We start from the raw sequence: 16146 nt of genomic DNA, 5'->3' as shown, positions 1-16146 counted from the left end.
CAGGTGTTTGGCTGTGCAGTCGTGTGTGAGCAGAGTGTACTGCAATGGGCCCAGCACACAGCCCTGCAGAGGGGGGGAGCATCTGTGTTGAGGATGATGGGGAGGGAGGAATGGTTGTGCAACCTGATTTCATTCTTTCAAATGGTTTTGTTTCCTTGTGGATTTATTATTATTGTTAGTTTACCTCAAAGCTCAAGTCATGGACTGTAACTGTTGACATTGGTTGTATTGGAGGTGGCAAAGATTGTGGAGGAGATGTTGTTGCCAATCTGAGCTGGCTCCGAAACGGTAGGGCACTAAGGAATGTTGATAAACAGAAAGGTCCCAGTTCATTGTTAACTGAAAGAGGAAACACTAGTGGTAAAATAAGAATGCCCTGCATGTGCCTTCATACATTGTGTCATAGAATTTATAAGAGTTACGCTGCAACTTTGCAGAACCGCGGTCAGGCTACCCTAGGTGTTATGGTTACTGTAATATTACAAGGATGTGATTGCTCTGGAGAGAGTGCAGAAGAGATTTGCCAGGATGTTGGCTGGACTGGAGGACTTTTAGTTATGGGGAGAGAATAAGTAGGGCTTGTTTTTCAATGGAGGCAAGGAGACTGAGGGGTGACCTGATAGAAGTATATAAGATTATAAGAGGCATAGATGGGGTAGATATCAAAATCTTTTTCCCTTGGTGGGGGTCTCAAAAACAAGAGGACATAGATTAAAGTGAAAACAGGAGGATATGAAGGGTAAGTTCTTTTTTTTTAAAAAAAAGAGAGGATGATTGATATCTGGAACTCCCTGCCAGAGGATTTGCAGGAATTGGATACAATTACAGTGTTTCAGAGGCATTTAAATAGGCAAGGCATACTTGCCCACATTAAGTACACATTTCTATTATGGACAAATGGGTATCATAGAGAGAACTGGCAAGGTTCTAGTGGGCCAAAGGGCCTGTTTCAGTCTGTAGATCATGATATTATTTTGGCCATTCAAAGTTTATGAATAGACTTCCTCAAATAGGTACAAATTGTTGGTATACTTGAAATTTACTTTTTTCCAATGAGAATAATGTAAATCCTCCATAGTCAAAAAAGTGCAAGTATTTTTGAAAGCTGAAATCAAAGTAAAAAATGCTGAAAGTAGATGGCTGAACAATTTACATCTGTAAAGATACCAGCCCATCAAACTTTCAGTACAAAACTCTCTTCCTGCTCTGAGGAAGAACCTGATAATTGGATAAAAAGTCAACAGTAGTCTTGTCTTCTACAGTCACATATTATCCTCTAGTGATAATGTGCAGAAGCCCAAGGTTAGTTTTCTAATGTATGATCTGAAAACAGTTCACTGGGTAGCCAGTTAGTAGTTTTTCTGTCATCACTAGTATTGTAATAGGGTTGAGTGGTCTAACAATGAGAAAATTACTAGGTTCTTTTCCAGCATACTGAGAAATTGTGCTCTACCCAACATTAATATTTGAAGTAAAATCACAGTAGACTCATTTAAACTTTAATGAATAAACAAATGAAAATAAATATAATCTGATGTTTTTTAAAATGTGCATATGCGGTATTTGAAAATTGAAGTACAGCTGTTCTATCCATAAGTGTAAAGAATAAGGGTGGATTCATGTAACAGGCAGAACACCTTTCTTTAGAGTTGTACTAAATCTAGATGATTAGGTGAAAATACATTAGTAGTACAATCCTATAAATAGAAAGAATACATCAAGCTGTGAGGTCAATGTAAACAATTTTCTCTGCTAACACAATTGACCTAAAATAACAGTGTATTAAATACAACTTGCAAATAGAATTCTATCAATTCTTCTACTTAATGGTAATAACTGTGGGTTTCTCGTTTGTGTTGGAGTTTTATCTCCACAGCTCTATGGTTTAATAACTGTTGAATGTAAACAGCCAAAGACGGTACAATTAACTCAGATTGAGCCAGGGGCATAGATTTTGATTAAGCCCTTGCTTGCTCTTTAACCATGTGATTGCTGAACTACTTTTGTTAAATGTTTGTGAAAAATTTCTTGAAGCATTTGTACCAAAAGTAAAGTTTTATGTTAAAAATATTAATGGAAAGACATTTCATCTTTTACTACGATATATTTTCTTATTATAAATAACACCAAGTATTTTCTTAATTCTTTATCTCATATGTCACAACCATCTTCATCAGGTCCGCAGGTAGCCTATCAATTAACTGTTGCTCGCCAGGTGAACCATTGACAAAATGTACTGATACAGTATTTAACTTTTTGTTCAGCTTTAAGTGCAACCCTTAAAATGAGGAGCTGAAATGAGCTGTAAGAGGAAGTGGTAAAGGCAGATGTAATTACAACTTTTACATTTGCACAGGTATTTGAAGAGCAGAGTGATTATGGGCCTAATGTATGCAAGTGGGATTGGTGTAGATGAGCTGTGTGGTTGACACGGACAAATTGGGCTGATGGGCCTGCTTCTTTCCATGCCATTCCATGGCACTATGATTACAAATTATAAGAACATAGAACATAGAAAACCTACAGAACAATACAGGCCCTTCGGCCCACAAAGTTGTGCCGAACATGCCCCTATCTTAGAAATTACTAGGCTTACCCATAACCCTCTAATTTTCTATGCTCCATGTACGTATCCAAAAGTCTCTTAAAAGACCCTATCGTATCCGCCTCCACCACCGTTGCCGGCAGCCCATTCGATGCACTCACCACTCTCTGAGTAAAAAACTTACCCCTGACATCTCATAAATTTCAGATTTTCAGATTGTGGCAAATGTATTTATTGTAGCAACGGATGATAATATAGTTAGGTCTCATAGCTTTTCCTTTGGTGTAAGCTGTATACAGACAGATCTGACTTAAGCACAGATCGATATTTACCTGGGTTGATATGCCCTTCATATAATTACTGATAATCTAATCATTCTTTCCAGGTGTGTATTTCATTTGTTGAAAATATATAGTATTAAAAATCCTTCTGTGAAGTCTTTATTTGAACTTGCTTCATTCATCTCTGTAGACATAATTGAATTTAATATGATTCAAGCTCCTTTAACGTTCCAGAGCAGGTCTTGACAGATTTGTGGCCATTTTGCCAAAACCCACACCCACACAAATAACATATGAAAGTGATGGTTTTCCCAAAATCAATTGTCTTAAAGAAATCCATTCAATGTTGTTGTAAGACTTACATTCTGGAAGTAGGGAGTTTTATAAAAATTAAGCTTATCTCAAGCGTTCTAGTGCTGGCAGTTGTTATATTGTTACTGTTTAATTTGGATTTTTGCTCTGAATTTTTCACTGGAGTTTAGCAGTTTCTTTGTGTCTATGACAGAATATGAACAATATTGTCCATAAATTTATCATCAGGTTACAAAAACTGGATTGTAAAATGTAAATTCTGGGAGCTGGCTTATTGCATTGCTGATTGCTTCCAATCTGATTGGCATTAATATCAAAACAACTTGAGGCAATGGATTTGTATTCTGGATCTAATTAGGATTTCTCTTCTAATCTCTAAAAGTCTAGGATTAAATTCAGTGATCTGGAATATATATGAACCTTTTTCTTTGTCACTTTAATCTAGTGGTTATTTGAGCGTGCAGCTCTCAAATTACAGTTGGTAGTTTGAATGCCCTTTGAACTTCTCTATCACATCTGATTGCAGGGCTGCAATTTATCTGACAGCGTAAGGAACTAGGGAGTAATTTTTACTCTTAAATCTGAATCCCTTCAACCTTACATGTCATTTCGCAAGAGGTTCTAGAGTAATAGAGTAAGAAAGCACCGAAATGGGCCCTTTGGCCCACCAAGTCTGCACTGACCACTTGCACTTTACAATCGCCAGCTGACCTACCACCCAGCATAACCCTGACATGTGGGAGGAAATGAGTGACCTTTACATAATTCGACCTGGGCAGCTGCCAAGCTCAAGTTCTGAGGATCCTGTTGTATTTATGACTAAAATTTTCGGACAAAAATATTCAAGCCAAATGTCTGATATTTTATGATGATTGAATTTAAATAATTCATTTCCTTCCTCTTCACTAGAATCTATAATTTTTTTTAGCATATTTGAGTTTATCTTTATGGCCTTGAAATGAATGGTATTAATAGTTGCAAAACTTCTGCAGTTTCATTTCCTAAGAGTTGCACTGCCTCTCCAGCGTTAATAATGGCTTTGTGAGTTAAACTTACAATTTCATGCATAATGGAACCTAAAGAACAAATATGGCATGACTTTTATGTTTCAATCAAGATCTAGCAGGAGTTATTGAGATTCTCAGGAACTTACAGCACAACTTGCCGGCAGTAATGTGCTGGGCATATCGTTTAACAAAATTTCAGGTCAATATTTTCATTCAATTCCAGAATTTTATTACTCGCTAAATACTTATTTTTGTATACTTTTTTATGGAGCAAAGTATTGCTGTGGTTTGAAAGTTTTGAGGGAGAGATGTACTAAAAATATTAGTTGCTCTCGGGTTTTATTGAAGTTAAAATACGTTAGTGAGTTACATTTAACTTTGATCGAAACCTCCTGGCTTGCAGCCCAGGACCAGTTCTAAATCATGTGGTGAAAGTTTTCATTATGGAATAGGATTGGACTGAATAACTCAGCATTGTTCTCAGTAAACCAGCTGTTTAAAGTTCAATGGGTGCAAACCAACCTGGAGAGCGTTGCTGTGGATTATGTGTACTGAGCAGTAGTATTCAATTTACGTTCTATTCATTTATCCCCTGTGGTGTTACACTCAGGAAGCCAAAACCAAATGTTGTCTTCAGGTGAATTGGAGGGAGGGAATAGAGTATAAATTGAACAGGGTATACAGATGCAATTTAGTGTTGATTGAAGTGTAGGTGGTTCTCTCCGGTGCAGAGTGAGGAATGAGCAGACAAGGGTGGTACAGTGTCACACTTGGCAGCAGGGTTGAATTAATGCATGAATAGTTTATGTAGGCAGTGTCCATTATAAATGTAGGCTCAGGAATTTATAAGTGAAAAGTTGATGGGAAATGCTTTCAGATAAAGGATTTTTGTTTGGTTTGATATTTTAAACTGACCTTGGAATTTATTGCTACCCAGAGAGGCTCCATTAATGTCTTACCACTGAATGTTTTGGACATGGGCCCACCACTTGAAAATTTAGTATCGTCCAAGCAAGGGCTTTGCTTGTTGTGTCAGTGCAGGTTACACAGAGAAAAAACAGGTACATCTCAGGTCAGCTGGCTTGAGTTGGAGCTCAAGGGAGAGACAGGTTGGGGTTAAGTGGATTCGGGGTGGTATGGAATGGTAATAAATTCAGATGAGGGTCATTTTGATCTGTGACGCTGGAGCCCATTGTCACTAGTGAGAAGTATTGGATGGGTTGTCGAGCTGCATGTCTCTTAACAGAGAGTCAGCTGTAGGGTGGGGGAATGTGTGATTGGCACAGTAAAGGTGTGTTATCACAAGTGGTTGGTACATGTTGTTGGGTAAAGGGTGGGGGTAATTAGGGTTGTCGATTAGATTGGAGAGGGGAAGCTGAAGGTGAATAAGTAAGTTAAAAGTTAAAGGGAACCTGGAAAACTTAGAAGACCTTCTTTAAATCTTGCTGCTGCTGACTAAGCAGGGCTATTTAAACCTGATTGGGCTGAGTGCCCAAGGGCAGGAAAGTTTCTGAATAAAGCAAACTAACTTTTCTCAGTGCTTGCAAACCGAACATGAAGTGCCCGTAAGAATTTTTGGAATGGCAGAATTTGACCAAAAACTATCATAACTATGTTCGGCTCTGGAAGGAAGTGATTTCTGCACATGCAGTGCCATGAACACCATGCTACAAAACTGAATTTTAGGTTATTCAGAATTGATCCGTGCTCTTTTTGGGAGAGGAAATGGTTGTTTTAGTAGGTGCTATCAGAATAAGTTGGATATGTAATTGCAGTGTATTTGTAAGTGGTCACATACAGCTGACTATGTATTGGTGATGGTGGGAAAGAATTTTTAGTGGTGCATCAATCAGTGTGCTGCTTAGTCCTAGATGCAGTCAGTGTTGGCACTACTGCCTTCCAAGCAAGTTGAAGAAGAATTCATCGCTCCCTGACTTGTGCCGTTCTGGGTGAACGGAGAGAGTTCGGGTATCACATTTTTATGTGGTTGTTCCATTTTGCTGCACTTTGAATTTCTGGGTAATGATGGACCCCCCCCCCCTCCCACCACCACCACCACTGCCAAACCTGCTTCTCAGAACTTTGCTGTTTTCATCAAACTTTCCTCATTATCTTCATGCTTTCTGAAATGCTTAAATGGTATGATGTGGTTGTATGGAATGTCTAAAACTGGGAATAAGGCCATGGGAACTCTCAAGTGCATCGCTAGGGATAGTGGGCACTGAGACTCAGGCACAGATGTGCTAGAACAGCTATATGATTCTGGGTTATTTGACCATAGATAGTACAACTTCTGCAAACTCATTGGCACAAAGGACCATAGTTTCACTAAATGGGAATGCAACGCAAAGTTTCTATTCCCAAGCCTCGGTGCCACCTGTTTTTAAAGTATAACACATGCGAATAAAAGATGCCTAATACTTTAACAAGTGTATAAGCACTCTCATAATATTAAGCTAATGTGACAATTACAGTAAATGTTAGTTAAGCTCCACTGAATTATATTACCGCAGCTGCCACTGTCAATATTTTTGCTACAATTTCAATCATTATATTTCTTCTAATCAATGTTTACATTTTTCGTGACGTAGTTTAGAAATTAAAATGTATTCTTGATTATATTATAGATGTGATTAAACTATCATTAATTACATTTGTGTTTCCCTCCAACAGTTTGCATGCTTCATTTTCTAACTGCTGCTAATTGTTGATGGCAATGTCGAGAAAACTCCTATTAGAGAAAAAAAACAAACCCATTTGTCTATGAAGACATGGATATTATTATTACTGTTATTAAAAACACCTGCAGAAATATTTGCATATTTTAATATATGCAAATATGAATGGACTTGATATGATTTTATTTTACCATTGGATCCTATATTTACTTCCAACTCTCAGTGATGGGCTGAATTATGTGTTTGAGCTACAAGGTTAACTATGGAGTCAATTTCAAAACAGTAATCTGGTTTTTAGAGCCCATAAGCATACAAAGAAATACTGTATCTGTCCAAATTCAGTCCTAGTTGACAGTGCTATTCAGAGCAGGAATGGTAGGTATTGGATGTTGTACAAATTTGTTTGAGTTACGATTATCACTAAGGGAAGTGCATATTGCATTAAACTTGCACCTTACCTGGTTTGTGTGGTCATTGACACTGAGTGTAGTAAAACATATCATCCCAACTTTATAATTGTGTATATCCCTCAGCACCTGCTGAAATTAATTGAAGAACTATGAATGGTGAATGTCCACCCATATTAATTCCTTTTCCTATTCCCATTCCGACATGTCAGTCCGTGGCCTCCCCTACTGCTGTGATGAAGCCACGCTCAGGTTGGAGGAGCAACACCTTGTATTCCGTCTGGGTAGCCTCCAACCTGATGGCATGAACATCGATTTCCTGAACCACTGTAATGTCCCCACCTCACAGTTCCCTGTTCCCATCTCCCTCTCTCACCTTGTCTCCTTATCTACCCATCATCTTCCTCTGGTGTTCCTCCCCCTTCCATGGCCTTCTGTCCTCTCCTATCAGATTCCCCCTTCTCCAGCCCTGTATCTCTTTCACTAATCGACTTCCCAGCTCTTTACTTCACCTGTCCCCCCCCCAGTTTCACCTATCACCTACGACCTTGTATTTCTTCATTCCCCCCACCCACCTTCTTAATCTGACTTTCCATTTTTTTTTCTCCAGTCCTGATGAAGGTTCTTCGCCCGAAACAGCAAGCGTCTACTCTTTTCCATAGATGCTGCCTGACCTGCTGAGTTCCTCCGACATTTTTTGTGTGTTGCTGTGATTTCCAGCATCAGCAGATTTTCTCTTGTTTTTTAACTTTGAGTGGTGTTTGCCATTTTGCAGATTAACAACTAAATGACTGATCAGATGTGCCCCTCAGTCGAACACCTGCAACCCAAGAGATTTTCTTCTCATTAACTTCCTACCCCATTCATTAAAGTGCTCTCTTTCTCAACTACATAGGATAGCAAAAGCAATCTTTATTCTTTCAGTTGTCTGGTGCATCATTCTTATGTCACAAAAGCACCTCTAGACCCAGCAGTGTTTGGACCTCCATAAACCTCCTGAAACTGGTTAATATTTGTAATGGGGAAAAAACTGATCCTATTGCCTCTGTGGTTCTACTGACATGGACCTGCTGGCAAAAGTCATCCTGCTTTTAAATAACAAGGTCTATTGTGGCATATGGCTAGGCAAGGACAACCTCTGCACTTGAAGCAGTTGAAAAGGTATCCTCTGACAAAACTGTTTGTAAAACCCATGAAGGGACATGTATTTGAATGTCCCTGATGCGCAGAAGCATTGGAAAAGGATTTGAAACGATTAATTGTCAATGAAATAATTGTACAAGTTAAAGCTATTTAATAGAAAAAAAATTGAAAAACTCTCAAAGAATTAAACACTTAAAGTGGTAGTGAATGTGAACGCGTCAAAGTAGAAGTGGTAGAGATTGGGAGGGTCATGGAGTGGAGGTTAAGCAATAAGGACGGAAAGCCCAGTGCATATGCTGTGCTCTAGTGGGCCCTTGTCTCTGTTGCATTTATTATACCAGCAATTGAATTTTAATAAAGAGTCTGATATGAAGACCTTCTGATGAAGATCATAGAAAGAACTTTTCTCACACCCCTTAGACTCATGGTGAGCAGAACCATGTAAGATTCTCAAGAAATGTAGATACAAAATAATAATAAATGTTATCGATCAATAAAGGACATAAAATGGCTTCCATAAAGAGACATTGTATTGGCTCTCTCGTTTAAAAATATGGCAGATAATGCACTGTTCTGTTATTGTTAAAAGATCTCTATGTCAGAAAATATTATTAACTTTCTGCACAGCTGTTTGCATTTCTTACAATCTGCCAGAGGTTAGTCAAAGCATTGAGAATTGTTGATTGTTCATGGACCAAATGTGAGTCATTAACCATAATTTTTTAAACATGCATAGTGCTTTAACAGGATATAATGGCAGAAATCTCTCAAAATTTCAGCGATGGGAGTTTTCTTAACCTGCATTATTGACATAAGCAGTAATCTTTTCAGTTGCACACAAGGACATCTGAAATATGAGTTTAGTTGTAAGCCTGCCTCTTCCTCCTGCTTGTACAGAAAGCCAGCAGTGTGCTGAAGTACTTTGCTCTGGTCTCTCCTCCCAATCTCTAAGCTAACTTACCTTTGCTTCCTTGTCTTGTCAGTAGACAGCTCTGCTTCCTGTTGCCTCTTTGCATTATGTCACCACATTTCCACTGGAATTGGTGGGAAACCCTGCCCTTAAATTGCTGAGAAAACGGCCATAGGATAAATTCTGTTGAGGCAAAACTCCCTTCCCCCACCCTTGGAAGTGTGCAGCCATCTGCATCTCAGTAGTGGGATTATTGTTCATTGTTTTCTTTACTTGTTGCATTTAAAATATCAGACTATTGCCGACCGCTTTCAATTAGTTAACTGTAGGCTGTTGCTGCAGTATGCCTTGTTTATTTCTGCCTGATGACATACACTGACAACGTAAAATGCTAACCATTTGTGGATTACAGCAGGAATAGTTATCAGTGTTGTGGGAACGTTGGAACTCTGCCCACACTAAGATTTTCTCATGAATCTTCCTGGAGCAGAAAGCTTTCCAATTTCAATCCAATTTCCAATTTCGAATGTGTCCTAAAACTGACACTGGGCTGCTATTTTAGAATGTGCAAGGGGGCTATCATACAAGGAGATACTGGACCTGTTTAAGGCTTCTTTTGGTTGGATGTAAGCCATTTCTTCTGTCATGTTTCAATAAGTGTGATAATAAATGCACTTGATGCTGATGATTCTCATATTACCGATATTTTCTTCCAACATAAAGGAAGACGATCAATTTAATGCTGGCTCTCAGAGCATTTCCACCAGTCCCACTCTCCCACTTATTTCTCTGTAAACTGTCTTACCCTACATGGCCTTTGAAAACTATCTTGATTCTGCCATCCATCAACAGTGGGGACACTTGACTGGTGGCAGTGAACCTGCCAATATACTGTATCTTTGAGATGCTGGAGATGATTGGAATATTCAGGAATATGGCTACAAAGAGAGCATGCAAACTTCACCTGGACTGCACCAAAGTTTTTTTTTGCTACTTCACCAACTGCTGTCTTGTTCTCTGCCCTATTTTAGGTGGGTTTTACTGTGAAAGTTCAAATTGTTCAGACATAATAACCCTGCATAACTCAAGTGCGCCAAAAAAATGTAGGCTGAAATTTGAAATGATTCAAGTACAAGATATTGGTGAAACTGTCCCAGTGCCAAGCTTGGTAAGAAGTACTTAAGCTTCCAGATTTAATCAAAAATCAATGCTAAAACTGAAGCAACCCAGTTTTAACTTTTTGCTGGAGCTTGACTGTTGGAGCATACTGTGTGTTCCTTTCTCTTCTCCCTATTATGATCTGTAATTACAGTCATGAACGTTACTAATGTTGAATGACATGTATTCTATTGCAAGTTGGCAGCATTAAGACAGAAATGGCCTTGTATTAAATGACAGTATTACTCTAAAGGATTTCTCCAAAATAATGCTTTACAAATGATCCTTTCCTTCAATATTTATGTGCGGAAATATGGTATGGGACCATTAAGAAAATACTATACAAGGCTGCTTTCTTCACTGACATCATTAATATTATATTCATCAATTTATGGAAACTTGTTGTTTCCTTGTTTGATCTGGGCTTCCAGGATGACTCTCGATATTTCTTCTCTGGTTTCTCTAAACCATGTATTTACATAAAGTTATGCAGATTAGTTCCAGGCTTCAAGATTGCTCTGTGCTACTGTGTCATCTAGGAACTCTATGATATGTATTTGGAGCAATAGCCCAACTGTCTTACTGAGTTGTTTGATTTCCATCTGTTAGCACTCACATCAGATTTGGACGTTGGACTATGGTAAATTAGCCAATCGAATGTCTTTGTTGCCCTTTTCACTGTTCCATCAAATTAACTAACCAACTTTGCAATCATTACAGATAAAAATCGTAGCAAAGTCTTTACTCAAGCATCAACTCAGGCTAGGTGCAAATTCTACTTTGATTAAGGAACTATCTTACTTACAGGGGTTTAAATTTAATTTTCATTCAGCTATTAAAAATTAGACATTTCTTAATGCTGATCTTCCTATTCTTCACAAATTCTTTCCACCTTTCCATGTGTTCAAGAGTAATTGTTACAGAATGCCATTTTTGAGGAATAAACTTAATGAACCCAGAAAATAAACAGATCTAAAGTGGATATTTCTGTTATGTGTACAACGGATAGTAAGAAAACATAAATTTTGCACTTAAAGGACATGCACTTGAGAAACCAGGAGGACATTTGACTATTGTTGTGGTGTGATAAATTTTGTGTGGTCTAAGCTATTTTCTTTCAAATTATATTTTATTTATTTTATATAGACTTGAAACATTTCAATGTAAACAGGACTTGACTGTAAAACCATATTGAGGCAAGATGACTGAAATATTTATTGCAGTTTGTGCAAATGTTTTTTGTTAACCGTAATTACAGCTCATTGCTACAGTCACTTATCTGGGTACACCCAGTAACATTAAAACTCTTCATAGGTTTGGATTTCCAGTTTGGAACAATGGTAAATAGTAGCCTTAGTGTTTATGAAGTTAAATTTGAACATCTGTTTCTGAACATGTTTGTCCCATTAACTATGAGTACTTCAAAGTGTGATTACAATGACTAAATTTTCCTTTGGAATTGATGATTAATTTATGGATGCTAAAGCTTGCCAGTTTTAACTTTGCTTAGATTTAATTATTGTACTGTTAACAATAAATTATTGTACCAACATGCCATAATAGGTCAATTCCTGGATTCTAATTCTAGCATCACCAACATCTGAAGTGTATCTGAATATAATTTTGGAGAGGCCTTTGGTATGCATAGGAATGGAGCAATCTGTCTCCAGGGTGAAACATTTTTGGAACCAGAAGAACTAGCCATACAGTGTATAAGTGCATCTTGGAACTGATTAGTGAAGCAGAGATGTTAGCAAAAAATATGAAAAATGTTAGGAGTGGTGATGAGGTGAAATTAAAATATATTATCAAATGACCTGTGATGTGGATTACTTTCATACAAGCAAAGATTATCGTAAAAACTCTACTCTAAATTAAAATATGGTATATATTGAACCATGAAGTGTGCCAACAGGACTTACTGTTGGTGCTACTCCAAAATTGGCATGAATATAATGGAGCTGTGTATGGTATATGGGAAATACAACCTCGGTGTCTGGGTGACAACAGGAGATTTTGAACTAACCTTGTGCCACTTTCTATTAAAAAGCAAGCAAATTAATAACATATAATGTAAGCTACTGAAGTTAAATAGAAATAAAATTAAACCTAGTTAAGGTTTGTAACTTTATTTAAATTCAGTAATACATTGATTTGTATACCGTTAAATTTCCCATAAGTTATTTTAAATCTTGCACTATCTAGTATTTTAAAGAAAGACATCAGCAGTACAGATGCTGCATTCTGGAACAAAAAAAATACAAACTGTTGGAGAAACTCAGTAGATCAAGTACAGTGCCTTGAAAAAGTATTCAGCCCCCACAACTATTTTCACATTTTGCTGTTTTGTTTTCTAAATTTAAAATGTATTGAAGAAGGATTTTTTGAGCTAATCTACAAAACATTGTGCATCGTGTCACATCAAAAGAACAATTCCAAAACCTGTCAACAATTTACCAAATTTGAGAGGCTGAAAAAGTATTCATCCCCTTTGTAATTGCTACGCTAACTTTCCTCAGTATCAATATATTACCTTACCAACTCACCCAATTTGTTGATGTAGAAAATTGGAGGATCACCTGTTTTCAATGAATTTATAAGAATACTATCAATGCCTTCTCTTTCTCTGTAAGGTCCAACAATATGGTAGATTTTCAACAGGTCAAACCAAAATGAAGACAAAAGACCATTCAGGACAAGTCAGGGAAATGATAACAGAGAAGCACAAAGCTGGGGAAGGGTACTAAACCATCTTAAAGGCATTGAACATACCTCTGAGTTCAGTGTTCATCATCGTGAAAAAGTGGAAAAAATATGAAATGACAGCCACACTGCTTAGATCAGGCCATCCCTTTAAACTTAGTTGCCAGAGAAGTCTGGTACTAATATGGGAGGCCACTGTGTTGTTAATAATCATTCTTGAGTGAGCAGTAGAAGTCAGGGCTGCAACTGGAGATGAAATCTATGGATCCACAATCTCTAAGTTCTTGTACAAAAAGGTTACTTATGGAAGAGTGGCAAGGAAGAAGCCCTGGCTTAAAAAAAGTGTATCCTTGCCCGCAAAGCGTCACTTAGAAGATACTGTAAACAACTAAAAGAAGGTCTTCTGGTCAGATGAGGCTAAAGTGGAACTTCTTGGTGTCAACACTAAGTGGTACTTGTGGCATAAATCTAATACTGCACATAAGCTAGGTTACACAATCCCTGTTGTAAATTATGGTGGAGGTAGCATCATGTTATGGAGATGATTTTCAGCAGCAGTGTTTGGAAATCTGGAAAGATTGATGGAAGGATGAATGCTTATAAATAAAGAGAGATCCTGGATGAAAACCTGCCAGCCTTTGCCAAAAAGCTTAAACTGGGGAGGGAATTCAGCTTTCAGAAGGATAACAACCCAAAGCACACTGCCAGAGCAACTATGGAGTGGCTTCCAGTGAAGAAAATTAATGTCCTTGAGTGGCCCAGTGAGAGTCCTGACCTTAACCTGATCAAACATCTCTGGCAAGACCATAAGATTGCTGTCTATCGTCACTCACCAACTAACCTGGCACAGCTTGAGCAACTTTGAAAGGAGGAATTGGCAAATCTTGCTCCATTACGTTGTGCAAAGCTAATAGAGATGTAATAGATGTGAGAGGTGGTTCAACTAAGTACTGAACAAGGGGGGTGGGAATGAGTACTTTTGAACTGTTGACTTTTTAGTTTTTCATGTTTTATGATTTTCCCAGTGGTTTTTACTCTGCTGTGAAAAAAGGAGTATGTAATTCACAAATAAGAATTCTCAGTTAAATTGTTCAACATCCCTGGTTGTAATACTCATTGATGCGAACAAAGTGTTGGGGGCTGAAAACTTTTTCCAGGCACTGTAGTATCTATGAAAATGAACAAACAGTCAACATTTTGGGCCAAAACCCTTCCTCAGCACAGATCAGGTGACATCTTTGCCTACAGAGGGAAGGCCTTTTGAATTGAGACCCTTCACTAGCTTTATTTGTGCATTGGCAAATGTAAGAAAAAGCAACACTAAATTCAGAAACTAAACGTTCCTTTCTTTATCTCTTCAGTTTTATCTACAGGCCCGCTTCACGTGGAGAGGAGGCAGACTCCTTCGACCCTTGCTCCAGTTCACACTGGTGATGATGGCTTTCTACACTGGGCTGTCTCGTGTCTCAGACCATAAGCATCATCCCACAGACGTTTTGGCTGGCTTTGCGCAGGGAGCCCTGGTGGCTTATTTCATTGTAAGTGTTATGTCATTGTATTTTACAGTCTTTCTGAGAAAAATCCATGCTTGAGAGCCTAAAGCAGCTCTTAAATGGCTATGATTCAACAATTCAAAAGAGACTCTCAACAATTGCAGCTCCCTGGGAACTGAGAACAGACGAAGTATAGAGTGTGGAAATTATTACCTGCTCTAGTTAAACTGCCAACTTTTTTCTCTATGACTAGCTATTCATAATTTAAGATGTGTGCTCATCATTCTTGGGTAAGTTGGACGCAGTTTCCCTTAGTTGACATCTGAATTATATGGGAGTGTATATCTGCATTCAGTCAGTCTAAGCACTTTAACTTATACTGAAGGAAGGAGAAAAACAGTTCAAAGAAGACAAGTAGAGATTAGAACTTCAGCTTCTGCCTTTATCTTTGAATCATTTGTCAACATCAAGACAGCAGTCCTCTGCTTTTATCAGAATCTTTCACTGTTTATGTGTGAAGTTGAAAATAGAGCCAGATTTTACCAAAAAAGTACAGCAACCATCAAACATCTTAACGTGGTTTAAATTGAGTCTGCATATCTCTATGAACTAATAATATTTACTTAGAAACCACTAAGCTGTTCCATCACGGTAAAGAGGTGTATGGGCCTTTAGGTATATACAGTAAGTTTCTGACTGCTGTTTGAGCTTGTCCACTTGAACAGTTAGAATTTGAGTTTGATTGTTTGAATAAACATGTTTCAAGCATCCATGTAATTGAAGGCACATTCAAACACTTGCAGTTTATAAATGATATAATGATGCATTTACTGATGTAACTAGGCATTAAATGCCTACTTTCATGAAAGCTCTAACACGGGGGAGATTGTACTTCACTGAACTCCTGGAGGTGCTCAGGAAATGGCAGTAGATCAATGCAAAGGCAAGGCCATGGAAGAAAGATTAGGACCATGGAATTGGCATTTACATCAGTCATGTACACTTCACAGCTACACTTTATATCCATTTCCTGCACACACCCTGTGAATAGAGTAGCTGAGTTCTAGCTTGACACTTTTGCACAAATGCTATTATTTGGTGCATTGTAGGAGTTAGTCATTGCACGCATACATGTGTCTTCAAAAGGGATATTTGGAATGAGTTTGAGTCCAGATTTTGTTGACTGTTATTGGTTCCAATAAGCTGTTAAAGTCCTGAGTCCAATAAGATGTCTTTTTAAGGCTGATTCCCCAAAGGTAGTTAATGTACTTAACTGGTTAAAAAAAAGAATGCCAGGATTATGCATTGCTTGATTATATTCATGTGATGGACCCGTTGGAGAATAAGTAGGTCACTGTTGAGAACTACACACTGTTATTTTTACAATATTTTATACTTTGTGCAGACCTCTTTTATATAAACAGAGCCTATAATCATGAAATTGTTTGAGCACTAAATGAGACCACTTGGCCCATTGAGTCCTCTTCTGGTCTCTCCGTGTAGCTCTGT

The 16146-nt window shown here is 38.0% G+C and overlaps 1 protein-coding gene across 1 annotated transcript in view; it reads left to right on the top strand.

Moving 5' to 3' along the window:
- Positions 1-16146, top strand: part of plpp3 (phospholipid phosphatase 3) — a 133367-nt gene that overhangs the window by 104545 nt on the left and 12676 nt on the right. The window contains exon 5 of the mRNA XM_073062951.1: positions 14506-14682. Coding sequence (XP_072919052.1) covers positions 14506-14682 — 177 coding nt within the window. The remainder of the gene's footprint in view (positions 1-14505; positions 14683-16146) is intronic.

The sequence above is a fragment of the Hemitrygon akajei genome, chromosome 12 (assembly GCF_048418815.1).
Source record: "Hemitrygon akajei chromosome 12, sHemAka1.3, whole genome shotgun sequence".
In the NCBI taxonomy this organism is placed as follows: Eukaryota; Metazoa; Chordata; class Chondrichthyes; order Myliobatiformes; family Dasyatidae; genus Hemitrygon; species Hemitrygon akajei.
The sequence above is the reverse complement of the archived record's forward strand: the minus strand, read 5'-3'. Positions and strand labels throughout refer to the sequence as shown.